The sequence below is a fragment of the Ostrea edulis genome, chromosome 8 (assembly GCF_947568905.1).
Source record: "Ostrea edulis chromosome 8, xbOstEdul1.1, whole genome shotgun sequence".
NCBI lineage: Eukaryota > Metazoa > Mollusca > Bivalvia > Ostreida > Ostreidae > Ostrea > Ostrea edulis.
The window spans coordinates 63,646,477-63,660,686 of record NC_079171.1 but is presented as its reverse complement, the minus strand read 5'-3'; the positions used below and the strand labels follow the sequence as shown (position 1 = coordinate 63,660,686).

At 36.8% G+C, this 14,210-nt stretch overlaps 1 protein-coding gene across 2 annotated transcripts in view; it reads left to right on the top strand.

Annotated features, from left to right (window-relative positions):
- LOC125660704 (uncharacterized) overlaps positions 1 to 14,210 on the top strand; it is an 18,962-nt gene extending 4,752 nt beyond the window's left edge. Inside the window, exons 1-6 of one of the 2 annotated variants that reach the window (XM_048892443.2) lie at positions 3,762 to 3,906; positions 5,985 to 6,029; positions 8,682 to 8,783; positions 11,942 to 12,136; positions 13,154 to 13,270; positions 13,485 to 14,210. In XM_048892443.2, coding sequence (XP_048748400.2) covers positions 3,869 to 3,906; positions 5,985 to 6,029; positions 8,682 to 8,783; positions 11,942 to 12,136; positions 13,154 to 13,270; positions 13,485 to 13,587 — 600 coding nt within the window. In that variant the 5' untranslated portion in view covers positions 3,762 to 3,868 and the 3' untranslated portion in view covers positions 13,588 to 14,210. Of the gene's footprint in view, positions 1 to 3,761; positions 3,907 to 5,984; positions 6,030 to 8,681; positions 8,784 to 11,941; positions 12,137 to 13,153; positions 13,271 to 13,484 lie in introns of those variants that run through there. The other variant, XM_048892444.2, reaches the window with a different exon arrangement.

Sequence of the window (14,210 nt, the reverse complement as noted above, 5' to 3'; positions counted from 1 at the left end):
CTCGGTGAAGGCGTCAGTCCAGATAGTCAGCCGAGCCGAATCTCAACCGAGATTAGGGGTTACGGTGGTTGCAACCCAACACTGAACCCCTCACCAACCCCACCCCCTCTCCTCCCAACGTTTGTTTAAATACTTTTTTTTTTTAAATTGCCTAATTGCGACACTAGTATGCAAATTCCCATTTATTTGAAACGGTATCATATTTGGTCGCACGCCCGTCAAAAAGTTTCTGAATCCACCCCTGTTTATTTAAGACACAATGGATAAAACCGTAACATCACTAAAATATCAATTAGGAAATAAAAACAAAAGAAAACAAAACATGCTTTTTAACGAAAAAGTCAGAACATACGGTACAGGAAGAGCGTATTGGTCTAGCAGTGCTCGTGAGAAATCGGACAAGCGTATGCGGTATGGTTCCGGAAATGATTGCGTTAATATGATTGCTAAGCGTGGGAAAATGTAACTGACTGCCGATTCTGACCTTGAGGCTAGACACTATATTGAAACTTTGGATATACTTGTAGATATGAAGTATATTTAAGGACTTTACCGTCATTGCTGACAATGTTTAAAAAACAAAGTTATATATATTTTCCTGTATTTTGATAACTAAATATTTCATTGTAATCTACACATTGCTTTGAATTGAAACTTTTAAATCCTCTAGCACATGTAATGTATATCATTGCAGTATGAATAAAAAAGATTACGCCCCCCCCCCCCCCCCAAAAAAAAACCCAACAAAAACACACGTGTCTTTTTCATCCCTGTGCTGGATTTTGTCTGAGATCTCTAATGTCTGCTCAAAACGTGAGGAGTGAAAGTGGCGCCTTAAGCTTACAGAGCAGCGGCGGATCCAAAAAGTGAGAAGCCTTAAGCTTACAAATCAGCGGCGGATCCAAAACGTGAGAAGTGAAAGAGGCGCCTTAAGCTTACAGAGCAGCGGCGGATCCAAAACGTGAGAAGTGAAAGTGGCGCCTTAAGCTTACAGAGCAGTGGCGGATCCAAAACGTGAGAAGTGAAAGTGGCGCCTTAAGCTTACAGAGCAGCGGCGGATCCAAAACGTGAGAAGTGAAAGTGGTGCCTTAAGCTTACAGAGCAGCGGCGGATCCAAAAAGTGAGAAGCCTTAAGCTTACAAATCAGCGGCGGATCCAAAACGTGAGAAGTGAAAGAGGCGCCTTAAGCTTACAGAGCAGCGGCGGATCCATAAAGTTTCAGATGGGTTCCTTCCCGTGTTAATGGCCTTTCAGCCCCCTAAAAGTGTGATGGAAGACCCCCCCCCCCCCCCCCCCCAATGGATAGAAATGACCAATCCCCCCAACTAAAAGAGGATTAGCTGCAATCACTGATTCCACCCTCTCCCCAGAACTGTAACTCGATGTGCTGGTCAGGAAAAACAAATCCCGTCATTGAAATGTTGCAGTCCTTAAGTTTATTTCTTATATTATATAGGCACCTGATCCCACCTCTGGTGTGTCCAGGGGTCCGTGTTTGCCCAACTGTAAAGATAAATAAAGGGGAAAAAAACAATTTAAAAAAACTAATAGATAGCGACACTCTAATGCTATAATCACGTGTTTACTCCTTTATACAGTGGATATGACGTATTACACAAGTTTTGATTACACCGTGTTTATTCTTTTATTCAGTGGATATGACGTATTACACAAGTTTTGATTATTACAGCATGTTTATTCCTTTATTCAGTGGATATGACGTATTACACAAGTTTTGATTATTACACCGTGTTTATTCCTTTATTCACTGGATATGACGTATTACACAAGTTTTGATCATTACACCGTGTTTTCCTACGTAGTTTGTTTACAAAATATCAGGAAGCAAAATTCCCAACAATATTGTGACGTTAATGAATAACCGGGGAGGGGGCTAATAACCGGGGAGGGGGCTAACGTGATAAAAAGAATATCGCCAAGGCTCAGGGATAGAAAACACACAACTCGTTGAATATAAATCATATCACACCACAAATCATGGGATATCCTATATATATTTCATTGCATAAGTACTTCTTATAACTTTCTTTTCACAACGTCAATCAACTTTCAGTGCGTTTGAACGATTTTTTTTTTTTTAAAGAAAATGTACTTACATGTATATAGGGCCTAATTACAAAAGGATCGGACACAAGTTCTAAAACCTTAGATCTCCCTAGACACATGAAAGTGGTGGTAACACAAATACAAAATCTTTGATAATTAATCAACATTAGATAATTTGATTATAATTAGTATTAAATATGTCACCTAACAATATTTTAAATATATATATATATATATATATATATATATATATATGATTGATGTACATTAAGTAAATCATTAATTAAATCGATTACTTTGTTTAATAAATGTATGAATAACGGAGAAAAAAAAATCATTTTTATTGGTCAGAGAAGTGCCAATGTGTATCATAATAGTTGATTTATAACAATCAAGCAGAATTTCCCCGTTGATTTTTATTATATTTTCTAAAAATGTTTTAATTGTTTAATTAATACATAATATCATTGCCATATTAAATTATTAATTAGCCGATCATAAAAACAACGCACTCTAATTAGTACACATGTACGGTACCTGGCGAGTCATTTTTTTTTTCACTATATATTTCATTGAAAAATGCCTTTTGAAAAAAAAAATTGTTGCTCATATTCATGGATATCATATCAAAAAATTACAGAATTGTTTGTAGTTTCTTCACATAATTTCAAAATAATTTTATCTGTAGGTGTTGCGGTGAAATCACATGCCAGATGCAAAATTGAAATTTTACGGCACATATTTGTTAAGAAATTATATAATTATAGTATTTTTAGGAATTTTTTTTTTGCCTTGATGATTTCATAGATTATTCAAGGTACCACAATTTGCTTCGCATCATAGGGGGAAAATTTGAACAATTTGAACAATTTTGCATAATAAGTGAAAAAACATGAAAATTGGGACTAAATTTACCTCAAAATAATTTGTTATAAAAACTGTTTTTCTTTAAATGAAATATACACAGGAGCTAAGCCCGTTTTGGGCCCGAACTCTGTGATACCATAAATATAGAAATATATCTAAATAATGGTATCACAGAGTTCGTACCCAAAACGGGCTTAACCCCTGTGTAAATATATACTGAAAAAGTGAAATGATAAATAATCTATGGCAAGGTACTGTAGGTCGAATATTGATATTTTAAAATTCTAAAAGTACACACTGCATAACACGAAAAGCAAACAACAGTATCAAGAGATCAAATGCCTTTTCTATATTTAAAATATCTTAATCAGTTTTAAATATGGCAGTTCATTGTTCTTTAAACAATTGTGTGTTAAAGATCTGTAAACTGCGGCTTGTTATGAAACTGTCAACATGGACCTTTACAAACTTCAATGGATCAAGTGTCGATTTAAAACAACGAAATTGGCTCCATACACGTGTCCAGTTCAAGTCTTTAAAAAAATGTATTTCTCAATCCGTGCACAAGGTGTTCGAGCGAATATAGGATAGCTTATATAAACGAAAGTGTATTTCTCAATGTTAACACGAGACTGTGATATATCTTATCTATATCAGTTACAAATTAATGGCTAGATCTAGTTGACGAATTATCAGCAAAGTTGGGATTAATTGTTCCGTGGTAGTGAAAAATATGTAACAGTCAGTGACGGAAAATAGCGAAAACAGGATGGGAACAGAAGATGACTAGACAATCAGATTATTGGGATCAGAAGAGGATTAGACAATCAGATTATTGGGATCAGAAGAGGACTAGACAATCAGATTATTGGGATCAGAAGAGGACTAGACAATCAGATTATTGGGGTCAGAATTCAGAACACGTGTCTGAAAGATGTCTCGCAGGGGACGGAGAACCAGCAAAGAGTTTTAGTAAGAACTCGCGCACTTGTCTATTTTAAGTCGAGTCGATTTCATGTCATGTACAGGACTCACGGCGGATGTTACCGGTCGACAGTTCTCCTAGGCACCTGATCCCACCTCTGGTGTGTCCAGGGGTCCGTGTTTGTCTGATCCCACTTTTGGTGTGTCCAGGGGTCCGTGTTTGTCTGATCCCACCTCTGGTGTGTCCAGGGGTCCGTGTTTGCCCAACTCTCTATTTTGTATTTCTATAGAAGTTATGAGATTGATCACTGTTCGTTATCTTCACCTTTTCATGCAAGTGATTAAGCATCGTCGGAAACCCACGGTTGATAACGCTTCGTTCCTCTCTCCATCACGTGATCTGGTAATTAAGATGCTATTTACCAAACGACTTTCACTTTCAATATGGCTAGTTTTAACGGCGTCACGGGGCGATTTGCCGAAAGTCTTTGAGAAAAAACACCTAAATAGGGAAATGTTATTGATATTATTACAAAACAAGAGAAAAAATGCTTGCTTGTTTTTGTCATTACTGATGAAATCAAAGGGATAGCGACACGATTTGAGCTGAAGATTTTCTATTTTTTCATTTTTAATGTTTAGAATGCTTAACTAAGGTAGTTCTAATGGTCAGCAAAAATTTGAATGTCAGTTGTCAAGGTATGTGGGAGATACAGAGGTCACAAGTCCTTGTTATATAAACAAGGCTTGTGCCGTGTTTTTGTTTACTTAGGTTGAATATGATAGTAAAAGTTTCCTTTAATTTAAAAGTTGATTCTGAACACAATTAAATAGTTTCTAGTGTTTGGCACATCTCATTTTGGTTTAAACATGTTATTTTTCTATTAAGCAATCTATATGTAAACAAAAACATGGCACGAGCCTTGTTTACATCACAAACAATTCTGAATACCGTATCTCATTTGTAACTCAACAACTGATATTCAAATTTTGGTTGACCATTGGAAATACCTTTGTTAAGTATTGTAAACAATAAAAATGGAAAAATAAAATTTTAAAATTTTCAGCTCAAATCGTGTCCATGCTCCTTTAAGAATTATATCGTAAGTTAAGTAATGAACCACGCATTGTACGACTTCTTGGGGAGGGGGGGGGGGGGCAATCAAACTATTATCCCTCGGTATGGGAGAGTCGACCTGGGAAATTTCTGCCCTCGGTCTTTCGGCAACGGTTTCCCAGGTCTCCTCTACCGAGGGACAATAATTTGATTGCTGCCCATCATTGCATGCATACTGACATAAATTATTGCAATGGGATGGGAGCAGCGCCGGAACATTCAGAATAAGTCAAGCTAGTTTTGACCTGAGTGGGATTTGAAGTATAGGAATGTAATCATGATTCAATAAACCAATATGAGATATGATGAATATGAAATATCTTTTAGAAAAGATTCAAGTTTGTTCATAGCATGACTCCTGAGTCCAACGAGAGGGGTTTGAAGTGTTCTTGCGTAAGATTATATAGGGAACCATGAGCTGACACGTCTTGTCAATCATCTAAATGGTTTGATTTCTTCACTTGCTTTAGACAACCACTCTGTCAGAATAAATAGTAATTGGGATACAAAATCATTATCCTTGACGCAGTGGATAATAACTATACACGGCGGGTGTGACCGGTCGACAGGGGATGCTTACTCCTCCTAGGCACCGGTTCCCACCTCTGGTGTGTCCAGGGGTCCGTGTTTGCCCAACTCTTAATTTGGTGTTCTTCATTGGAGTTATGTGATTGATCTCTGTTCGTTATCTTCACCTTTTGATACCACTGTCACGTGATATTACAGTATAAACAATATTACAATGTAAGGAAGGGGAGATAACCATAAACTGAGAACAGACTTAGTCAAAATTTTATTACTTTTATATCCCTAATTTATCAAACACAGATGTTTTATTTGTTGATGAAAATCATTTCAAAAGTTAACTAGATTCTAAATTTAGACTTAAGTTTATTCTCAGTTTCTGGTTTTGGGACCAGGAGGTTGAAATGAAATTAGAATTTTTTTTTTATCTTGACATAGTATGCCACTATTCCTATTATATACTATGCTCTTATGTTATTTTCAGTTATGAGAGTCCTCGTCCCGTATCGGAGTACAGTTCACTAAATAAGTAAGTCTATTTCTTTATCAGAGTACAGTTCACTAAATAAGTAAGTCTATTTCTTTATCGGAGTACAGTTCACTAAATAAGTTAGTCTGTTTCTTTATCAGAGTACATTTCACTAAATAAGTAAGTGTGTTTCTTTATCGGAGTACAGTTCACTAAATAAGTAAGTATGTTTCTTTATCGGAGTACATTTCACTAAATAAGTAAGTCTGTGTCTTTATCGGAGTACATTTCACTAAATAAGTAAGTATGTTTCTTTATCGGAGTACAGTTCACTAAATAAGTAAGTCTGTTTCTTTATCGGAGTATATATCACTAAATAAGTAACTCTGTTTCTTTATCGGAGTACATTTCACTAAATAAGGAAGTCTGTTTCTTTATCAGAGTACATTTCACTAAATAAGTAAGTGTGTTTCTTTATCGGAGTACATTTCACTAAATAAGTAAGTGTGTTTCTTTATCAGAGTACATTTCACTAAATAAGTAAGTGTGTTTCTTTATCGGAGTACATTTCACTAAATAAGTAAGTCTATTTCTTTATCGGAGTACATTTCACTAAATAAGTAAGTATGTTTCTTTATCGGAGTACATTTCACTAAATAAGTAACTCTGTTTCTTTATCGGAGTACATTTCACTAAATAAGTAAGTGTGTTTCTTTATCGGAGTACATTTCACTAAATAAGTAAGTCTGTTTCTTTATCGGAGTACATTTCACTAAATAAGTAAGTGTGTTTCTTTATCGGAGTACAGTTCACTAAATAAGTAAGTCTATTTCTTTATTGGAGTACATTTCACTAAATAAGTAAGTGTGTTTCTTTATCGGAGTATATTTCACTAAATAAGTAAGTGTGTTTCTTTATCGGAGTACATTTCACTAAATAAGTAAGTATGTTTCTTTATCAGAGTACATTTCACTAAATAAGTAAGTCTATTTCTTTATCGGAGTACATTTCACTAAATAAGTAAGTGTGTTTCTTTATCGGAGTACAGTTCACTAAATAAGTAAGTCTGTTTCTTTATCGGAGTACATTTCACTAAATAAGTAAGTATGTTTCTTTATCGGAGTACAGTTCACTAAATAAGTAAGTCTGTTTCTTTATCGGAGTACATTTCACTAAATAAGGAAGTCTGTTTCTTTATCAGAGTACATTTCACTAAATAAGTAAGTGCGTTTCTTTATCGGAGTACATTTCACTAAATAAGTAAGTCTGTTTCTTTATCAGAGTACATTTCACTAAATAAGTAAGTGTGTTTCTTTATCGGAGTACATTTCACTAAATAAGTAAGTCTATTTCTTTATCGGAGTACATTTCACTAAATAAGTAAGTGTGTTTCTTTATCGGAGTACATTTCACTAAATAAGGAAGTCTGTTTCTTTATCGGAGTACATTTCACTAAATAAGTAAGTGTGTTTCTTTATCGGAGTACCTTTCACTAAATAAGTAAGTCTATTTCTTTATCGGAGTACAGTTCACTAAATAAGTAAGTCTGTTTCTTTATCGGAGTACATTTCACTAAATAAGTAAGTGTGTTTCTTTATCGGAGTACATTTCACTAAATAAGTAAGTGTGTTTCTTTATCGGAGTACATTTCACTAAATAAGTAACTCTGTTTCTTTATCGGAGTACTTTTCACTAAATAAGTAAGTATGTTTCTTTATCGGAGTACATTTCACTAAATAAGTAAGTCTGTTTCTTTATCGGAGTACATTTCACTAAATAAGTGTGTTTCTTTATCGGAGTACATTTCACTAAATAAGTAAGTCTGTTTCTTTATCGGAGTACAGTTCACTAAATAAGTAAGTCTGTTTCTTTATCGGAGTACATTTCACTAAATAAGTAAGTGTGTTTCTTTATCGGAGTACATTTCACTAAATAAGTAAGTGTGTTTCTTTATCGGAGTACAGTTCACTAAATAAGTAAGTGTGTTTCTTTATCGGAGTACATTTCACTAAATAAGTAAGTCTGTGTCTTCAATATTTGTGTTACTAACTTGTTTATGTTCTTTTGACAATTATTGTGACGTCACTAGCTTTATGTGAAGTGTCAAATAAGTTTTGACTAATGTATGGCACACTGTCACAGTGAGGGACCTCTAACGTATTACAGCCTACCGTGAGACCGGACCTACAAATGTATGACACACTGTCACAGTGAGGGACCTCTAACGTATCACAGCCTACTGTGCGACCGGACATACACATTCATGGTCATATCCGACTGACCCGTGACTCTCATTTCTAAAACTGATTACGGTCTTTCAACAGGGAGGGATCTTTATCGTGTTACACCTGCTGTGACACGATCGAGCCCCGGTTTTTGCGGTCTCATCTTAAATGGGACGGTCCTGAGGATGAGACCGCAAAAAACGAGGCCCCCTGCTAAAAGGTTGTAAGTGCCGAGTATAGGCCTACATTTTGCAGCCCTTCATCGGTAATTAATTTTGACGTCTTTATATGCATGAGAGAAAAATATTCGAAAGGGACGCTAAACAATATGTACAATGAATCAATCTAAAGCCGGATGCTTGGCAATGAAACACTTACTACCTATATTAAACTTTTGCAGAATATTTTATCATATCAATATATTGTCTTATTTTCCAGTGTTCTTTTATTCTTCATAAACTGAAATATAAAATTTCTTCATATTCAGATCGACCGTCGTCCGCCATGACTCGAGGTCGTCAGAGGAGTGGGTGATCAAAACAGCGCAACTGGAATATGAGCGGAAGTTGCGCAAAGAAACCGAAGAGAGGTAAAAAGGTTCTATATAATTAGATGAAGTGATTGATTGATTGAAAATTGTTTAACGTCCCCCTCGAGAATATTTCACTCATATGGAGACGTCACCACTGCCGATGAAGGGCTGTAAAATGTAGGTCTATGCTCGGCGCTTATGGCCATTGAGCAGGGAGGGATCTTTATCGTGCCACACTTGCTGTGAGACGGGACCTCAGTTTTTGCGGTCTCATCCGAAGAACCGTCCCATTTAGTCGCCTTTTACGACAAGCAAGGGGGTAATGAGGACCTATTCTAGCATGGATCACCTAGATGAAGTGAAAGTTACATGGTTTAGCAAACTACAATACAAAAAGCATGGTAAAGCACGTGATACTTCCCGTGGACTACATCGTTCGCCGGAGAATTTGCAACTTCGCATTGTAAAATAATGAATTCCTGCTGTGGTCACATCTTTACATCGCGGCGCTTGGCGTGAACAAACTTGAATCGTAATTGTAGATTCGGTTGTATATAGTTTTTAGTCTGTGTGTCTGTTAGTCCGCAAAAACTTTTGAATGGATGGTGATATGGCTTTCATATTTCACATGTGTATTCCTTGTGAAAAGACATTTCTTTACGAAGAAAAGGTTTTTGACCCCCTGACTTTGACGTTTGACCTACTTTTGAAAACCTTTAACCTAGGCTATAACAATGCTTAGTGATAGGGTTTTCATATTTCACATGTCTATTCCTTATGACAAGACCTTTCTTTGGGTACAGTGTACCATAACTACTTTGCTGCCATACGGGGGGATCATTGTTTCACATGCAGTTCCCATGGGGATCCGGGTTAGAATAGGTCCTCAGTACCTCCTTGCTTGTCGTAAGAGGCGACTAAATGGGGCAGTCCTTCGGACGAGACCGTAAAAACCAAGCCTTCGTGTCACAGCAGGTGTGGCATGATAAAGATCCTTCGATCCCTGCTCAATGGTCATTAGCGCCGAGCATAGGCCTAAATTTTGCAGCCCTTCACTGGCAATGGTGACGTCTCCATATGAGTGAAAGATTCTCGAGAGGGACGTTAAAAAATATTCAACCAATCAATCAATCAATCAATCACAAACACATCTTGTTTGACTAACTATACCTACGTGCCTCATGAGAAGAGATTGATTTTAAAAAAAGAATCTGTTCGTGTCTTTGACCTTGACTTCGCCTATCATGGTGTTAATAGGAATCCATACTACGTGAGGATACTTATCTATGTTATACTACGTGAGAATACTTATCTATGTTATACTACGTGAGGATACTTATCTATGTTATACTACGTGAGGATACTTATCTATGTTATACTACGTGAGGATACTTATCTATGTTATACTACGTGAGGATACTTATCTATGTTATACTACGTGAGGATACTTATCTATGTTATACTACGTGAGAATACTTATCTATGTTATACTACGTGAGGATACTTATCTATGTTGTATTTGTGATAATTTGACAATTGAATTATCTGTTGTTTTTACTTCCCATCCGATAATTTTTCACTCGGACAGATGTCCCCAGCTTTAGGTGAAGTGGCATGAATTTAGACATTTGCATGGCGTCCAAGGCCATAGCAGTGAGGGTTCTTTATCGTACCAACGCCTACCGCGACCACCATTCCGCGACTTTCACTGTTATAAAGTCAGACGCATGGGGAAGAACACTACCTATGTCAAACGCCTTAGTTTGACGCGGGGCCCTAACCTCTAGGACACCGCGTCGCCACCAGTGACAATTGAATTGTTTTACAATGAAGAATGCTACGATGTACATGTATATAGCGCTATCCCAGGATAAACTGTGGATTAAAATACCTTTAAATAAGAACAGAAAAAAATCCTTCCTTAGGAGTTTATGCAAGTAGTCCATTTGATTGATTTTTAGCTCACCTGCCCTAAAAGCTCAAGTGAGCTTTTCTGATCACCCGTACTCCGGCGTCCGTCCGTCTGTAAACTTTTAACATTTTTGACTTCTTCTCAAAAACCGCTGGGCCAATTTCAACCAAAGTTGGCACAAAGCATTCTTAGGTAAAGGGAATTCTAAAGTGTTAAAATAAAGGGTCAGGCCACTTTCCAAGGGGAGATAATCAAGAAAAGGTAAAAATAGAGTAGGGTCATTAAAAAATCTTCTCAAGAACCACTGGGCCAGAAAAGATGAAATTTATAGATAAGCTTTATTAAGTAGTGCAGATTCTAAATTGTTAAAATCATGGCCCCGGGGGGTTGGATGGGGCCACAATAGGGGATCAAAGTTTTACATACAAATATATAGGAAAAATCTTTATAAATCTTCTCAAGAACCACTGAGCCAGAAAAGCTGATATTTACATGAAAGCTTCCTGATATAGTGCAGATTCAAGTTTGTTAAAATGATGGCCCCAGGGGGTCGGATGGGGCCAGAATAGGGGATCAAAGTTTTACATACAAATATATAGAGAAAATCTTTAAATATCTTCTTCTCAAGAACCACTGAGCCAGAAAAGCTGATATTTACATGAAAGCTTTCTGACATAATGCAGATTCAAGTTTGTTAAAATCCTGGCCCCCGGGGGTCGGATGGGGCCACAATAGGGGATTAAAGTTTTACATACAAATATATAGGGAAAATCTTTAAAAATATTCTTCTCAAGAACCACTGAGCCAGAAAAGCCGATATTTACATGAAAGCTTTCTGACATAGTGCAGATTCAAGTTTGTTCAAATCATGGTCCCTGGGGGTAGGATGGGGCCACAAGGTGGGATCAAAGTTTTACATACAAATATATAGGAAAAATCTTTAAAAATCTTCTTCTCAAGAACCATTGGGCCAAAGAAGTTCACATTTACATGAAAGCTTTCTGACATAGTGTAGATTCAAGTTTGTAAAAACCATGGCCTCCAGGGGTAGGTTGGGGCCATAATAGGGACTACGGTTTTACATGCAAATATATATGGAAAGTCTTCTGATATGGACCAAGGTGACTCAGGTGAGCGATGTGGCCCAACAACAATACTAATGCACCACCACCACCACTACTTTCAGATGTCGGCAGTGAAATAAATGACCGTGCACTACTTTCAGATGTCGGCAGTGAAATAAATGACCGTGCACTGCTTTCAGATGTCGATAGTGAAATAAATGATCGTGCACTACTTTCAGATGTCGACAGTTAACGTACAAAGTAGAACATACGCAGGCTATACTTAATCTCCGGAATGGGGAGTTAGAGAAGGAACGGAATGGCCGAAAGGAGGCGGAGCTAATGTGTCAATCATTAAAGACTACCATTGACAAACTCGAGCAGTATCTCAAAAAGAAAAACACCGTAGATGGGCAGCATTTCATCCCTGAATCGTAAGTATTGGAGGCGAAGGCGCGGATCTAGCATTTCATTCCAGAATCGTAAGTATTGGAGGTAAAGGCGCGGATCTAGCATTTCAACCCAGAGTTGTAATTGTGTAGATAGTAGATATAAAAAAAAAAAGGCGATGATCCCGATACTTTTCTTAGTGGAGACTAGTTCTGTCCTGGCAATATTTCCCGGGGAGAGGGACGGCAGCCTTCACTAAGCAGTCTAACATGTAGTAGGTTAATCACATCCCGGGAGAGGGACGACAGCCTTCACTAAGCAGTCTAACATGTAGTAGGTTCCCAGGGAGAGGGACGGCAGCCTTCACTAAGCAGTGTAACATGTAGACTAGTAGGTTAATCACATCAAGTCTTTCATTCAAACAAGTTTATTGCACCATTGGCGGATTTAACCTTAAGGAGGTACTCTACATCGCCATAATGGCTGACTTCCTTTTAAAACATGGATGAAAATATAAATATCAGCAAAATTTATTTATTAATTTCGAATATAAATGCCTTTTCATTCATATCAAATGTCTCTGGTCTTATGGGGGATCTCATGTAACTTTCAGTTCTTAGTTTCGTATTAATGAGGACTACTACACCACAGAATGTGGATGAAAAATGGAGGATATGTACAATATTTTGAAATTGAAAACTTTCAAAATTTACTTTATTTCGTCAGAAAATGATGTTGAAGTAGAAAATATTCTGAAAAAAAAATTAAAACCCTGCAAGACTCGGAACCCGGAAACTACAGATCAGCACTTGACACGCTAATCTACTGAGCTAATTAATCTACTGAGCTAATTAATCTACTGAGCTAATTAAACCTGAAAGGAATAGACAACTACATGTATTGCTAATATTCATAATTTCATTCATGTTTTAAAAGGAAAGTTGGCCATTGTGATGGTGTAATATACCTTCGTTTGTACATTAAACACAGCTAGGATTTAATACCAGAAAACTCGCTACCTCACGCACCTGTTCTAACAAGACTTTTTGTTTTGTATGTAGAAATACAAACATTTCCATGTCTGAAATCACCCGACTGCAGGACCAGCTCCACATACGGGACACACAGGATGACAATTTTCAAAACGCGGCTCATCAGACGGAAACTTCAAAACCAAAGTAAGAAAAATAATACATCATTATGTTGGTAATGATAACTTATAACATTGTCCTACGAATGTTCAAGTCTCTAATATGTTATGACATTTTCCTATGAATGTTCAGAAGTTAAAACATTTTCTAAGACTGTTTATCATAATAATAATAAATTGCTTATAAGTTACATTTTTCAAGGAATTTTTAAGCCACTGGTATGTTAAATATCATTTTCTAGGACTGTTCAAGTTGCTGCCTCAATCCATACCAAAGATGATTCCAACTCCACGTGCCAGTCCCTCAAGTTCAGAGATTTCCGAGACAACGAGCTCGAGTTTTAATTCCTCAAGTTCAGAGATTTCCGAGATAACGAGCTCGAGTTTTAATAATCAGCTGATCAAGGTTCAGAAATCCGACCCTCTGTGATGAAATGAACACGCCTGTTACATATCTATCTAACACTTAAAAAAATTGACGCTTGAATCATTCAATCAATTCAAAACATTTGAAATCTTGTCAATTTCATCATCATACACATTTTAAATTATAATCATTTCCATGGGATTGTAATGCAAACTTTTTATGCCCCCCCCCCCCCCCCCCCGGCAATCGTAGATTCAGGGCGTGTAGTTCTTGGCCTGCTCATCTGTCTGTTTGTAAAAAGTTAATTTTGGTCGTAACTTTGGAATGGATGGTGATAGGGCTTTCATATTTCACATGTGTATTTCTTGTGACAAGATACTTCTTTTGATACCAAACTTTTTGGACCTCATGACCTTGGGCGATATGTGAGGGCATTAGTCTTTCACAAACACATCTTGTTATTAAATGTATTGTTCTTTGTTTTACTTTAGTTAAACTGTACCTTTGCTCTTGTGGACTTGCATGAATTTAAGCTATGCCTGTTGTCTTATCCAAAATATTGTATCAAAATAAAATCATCATAAAACAGTGATGAAATCAA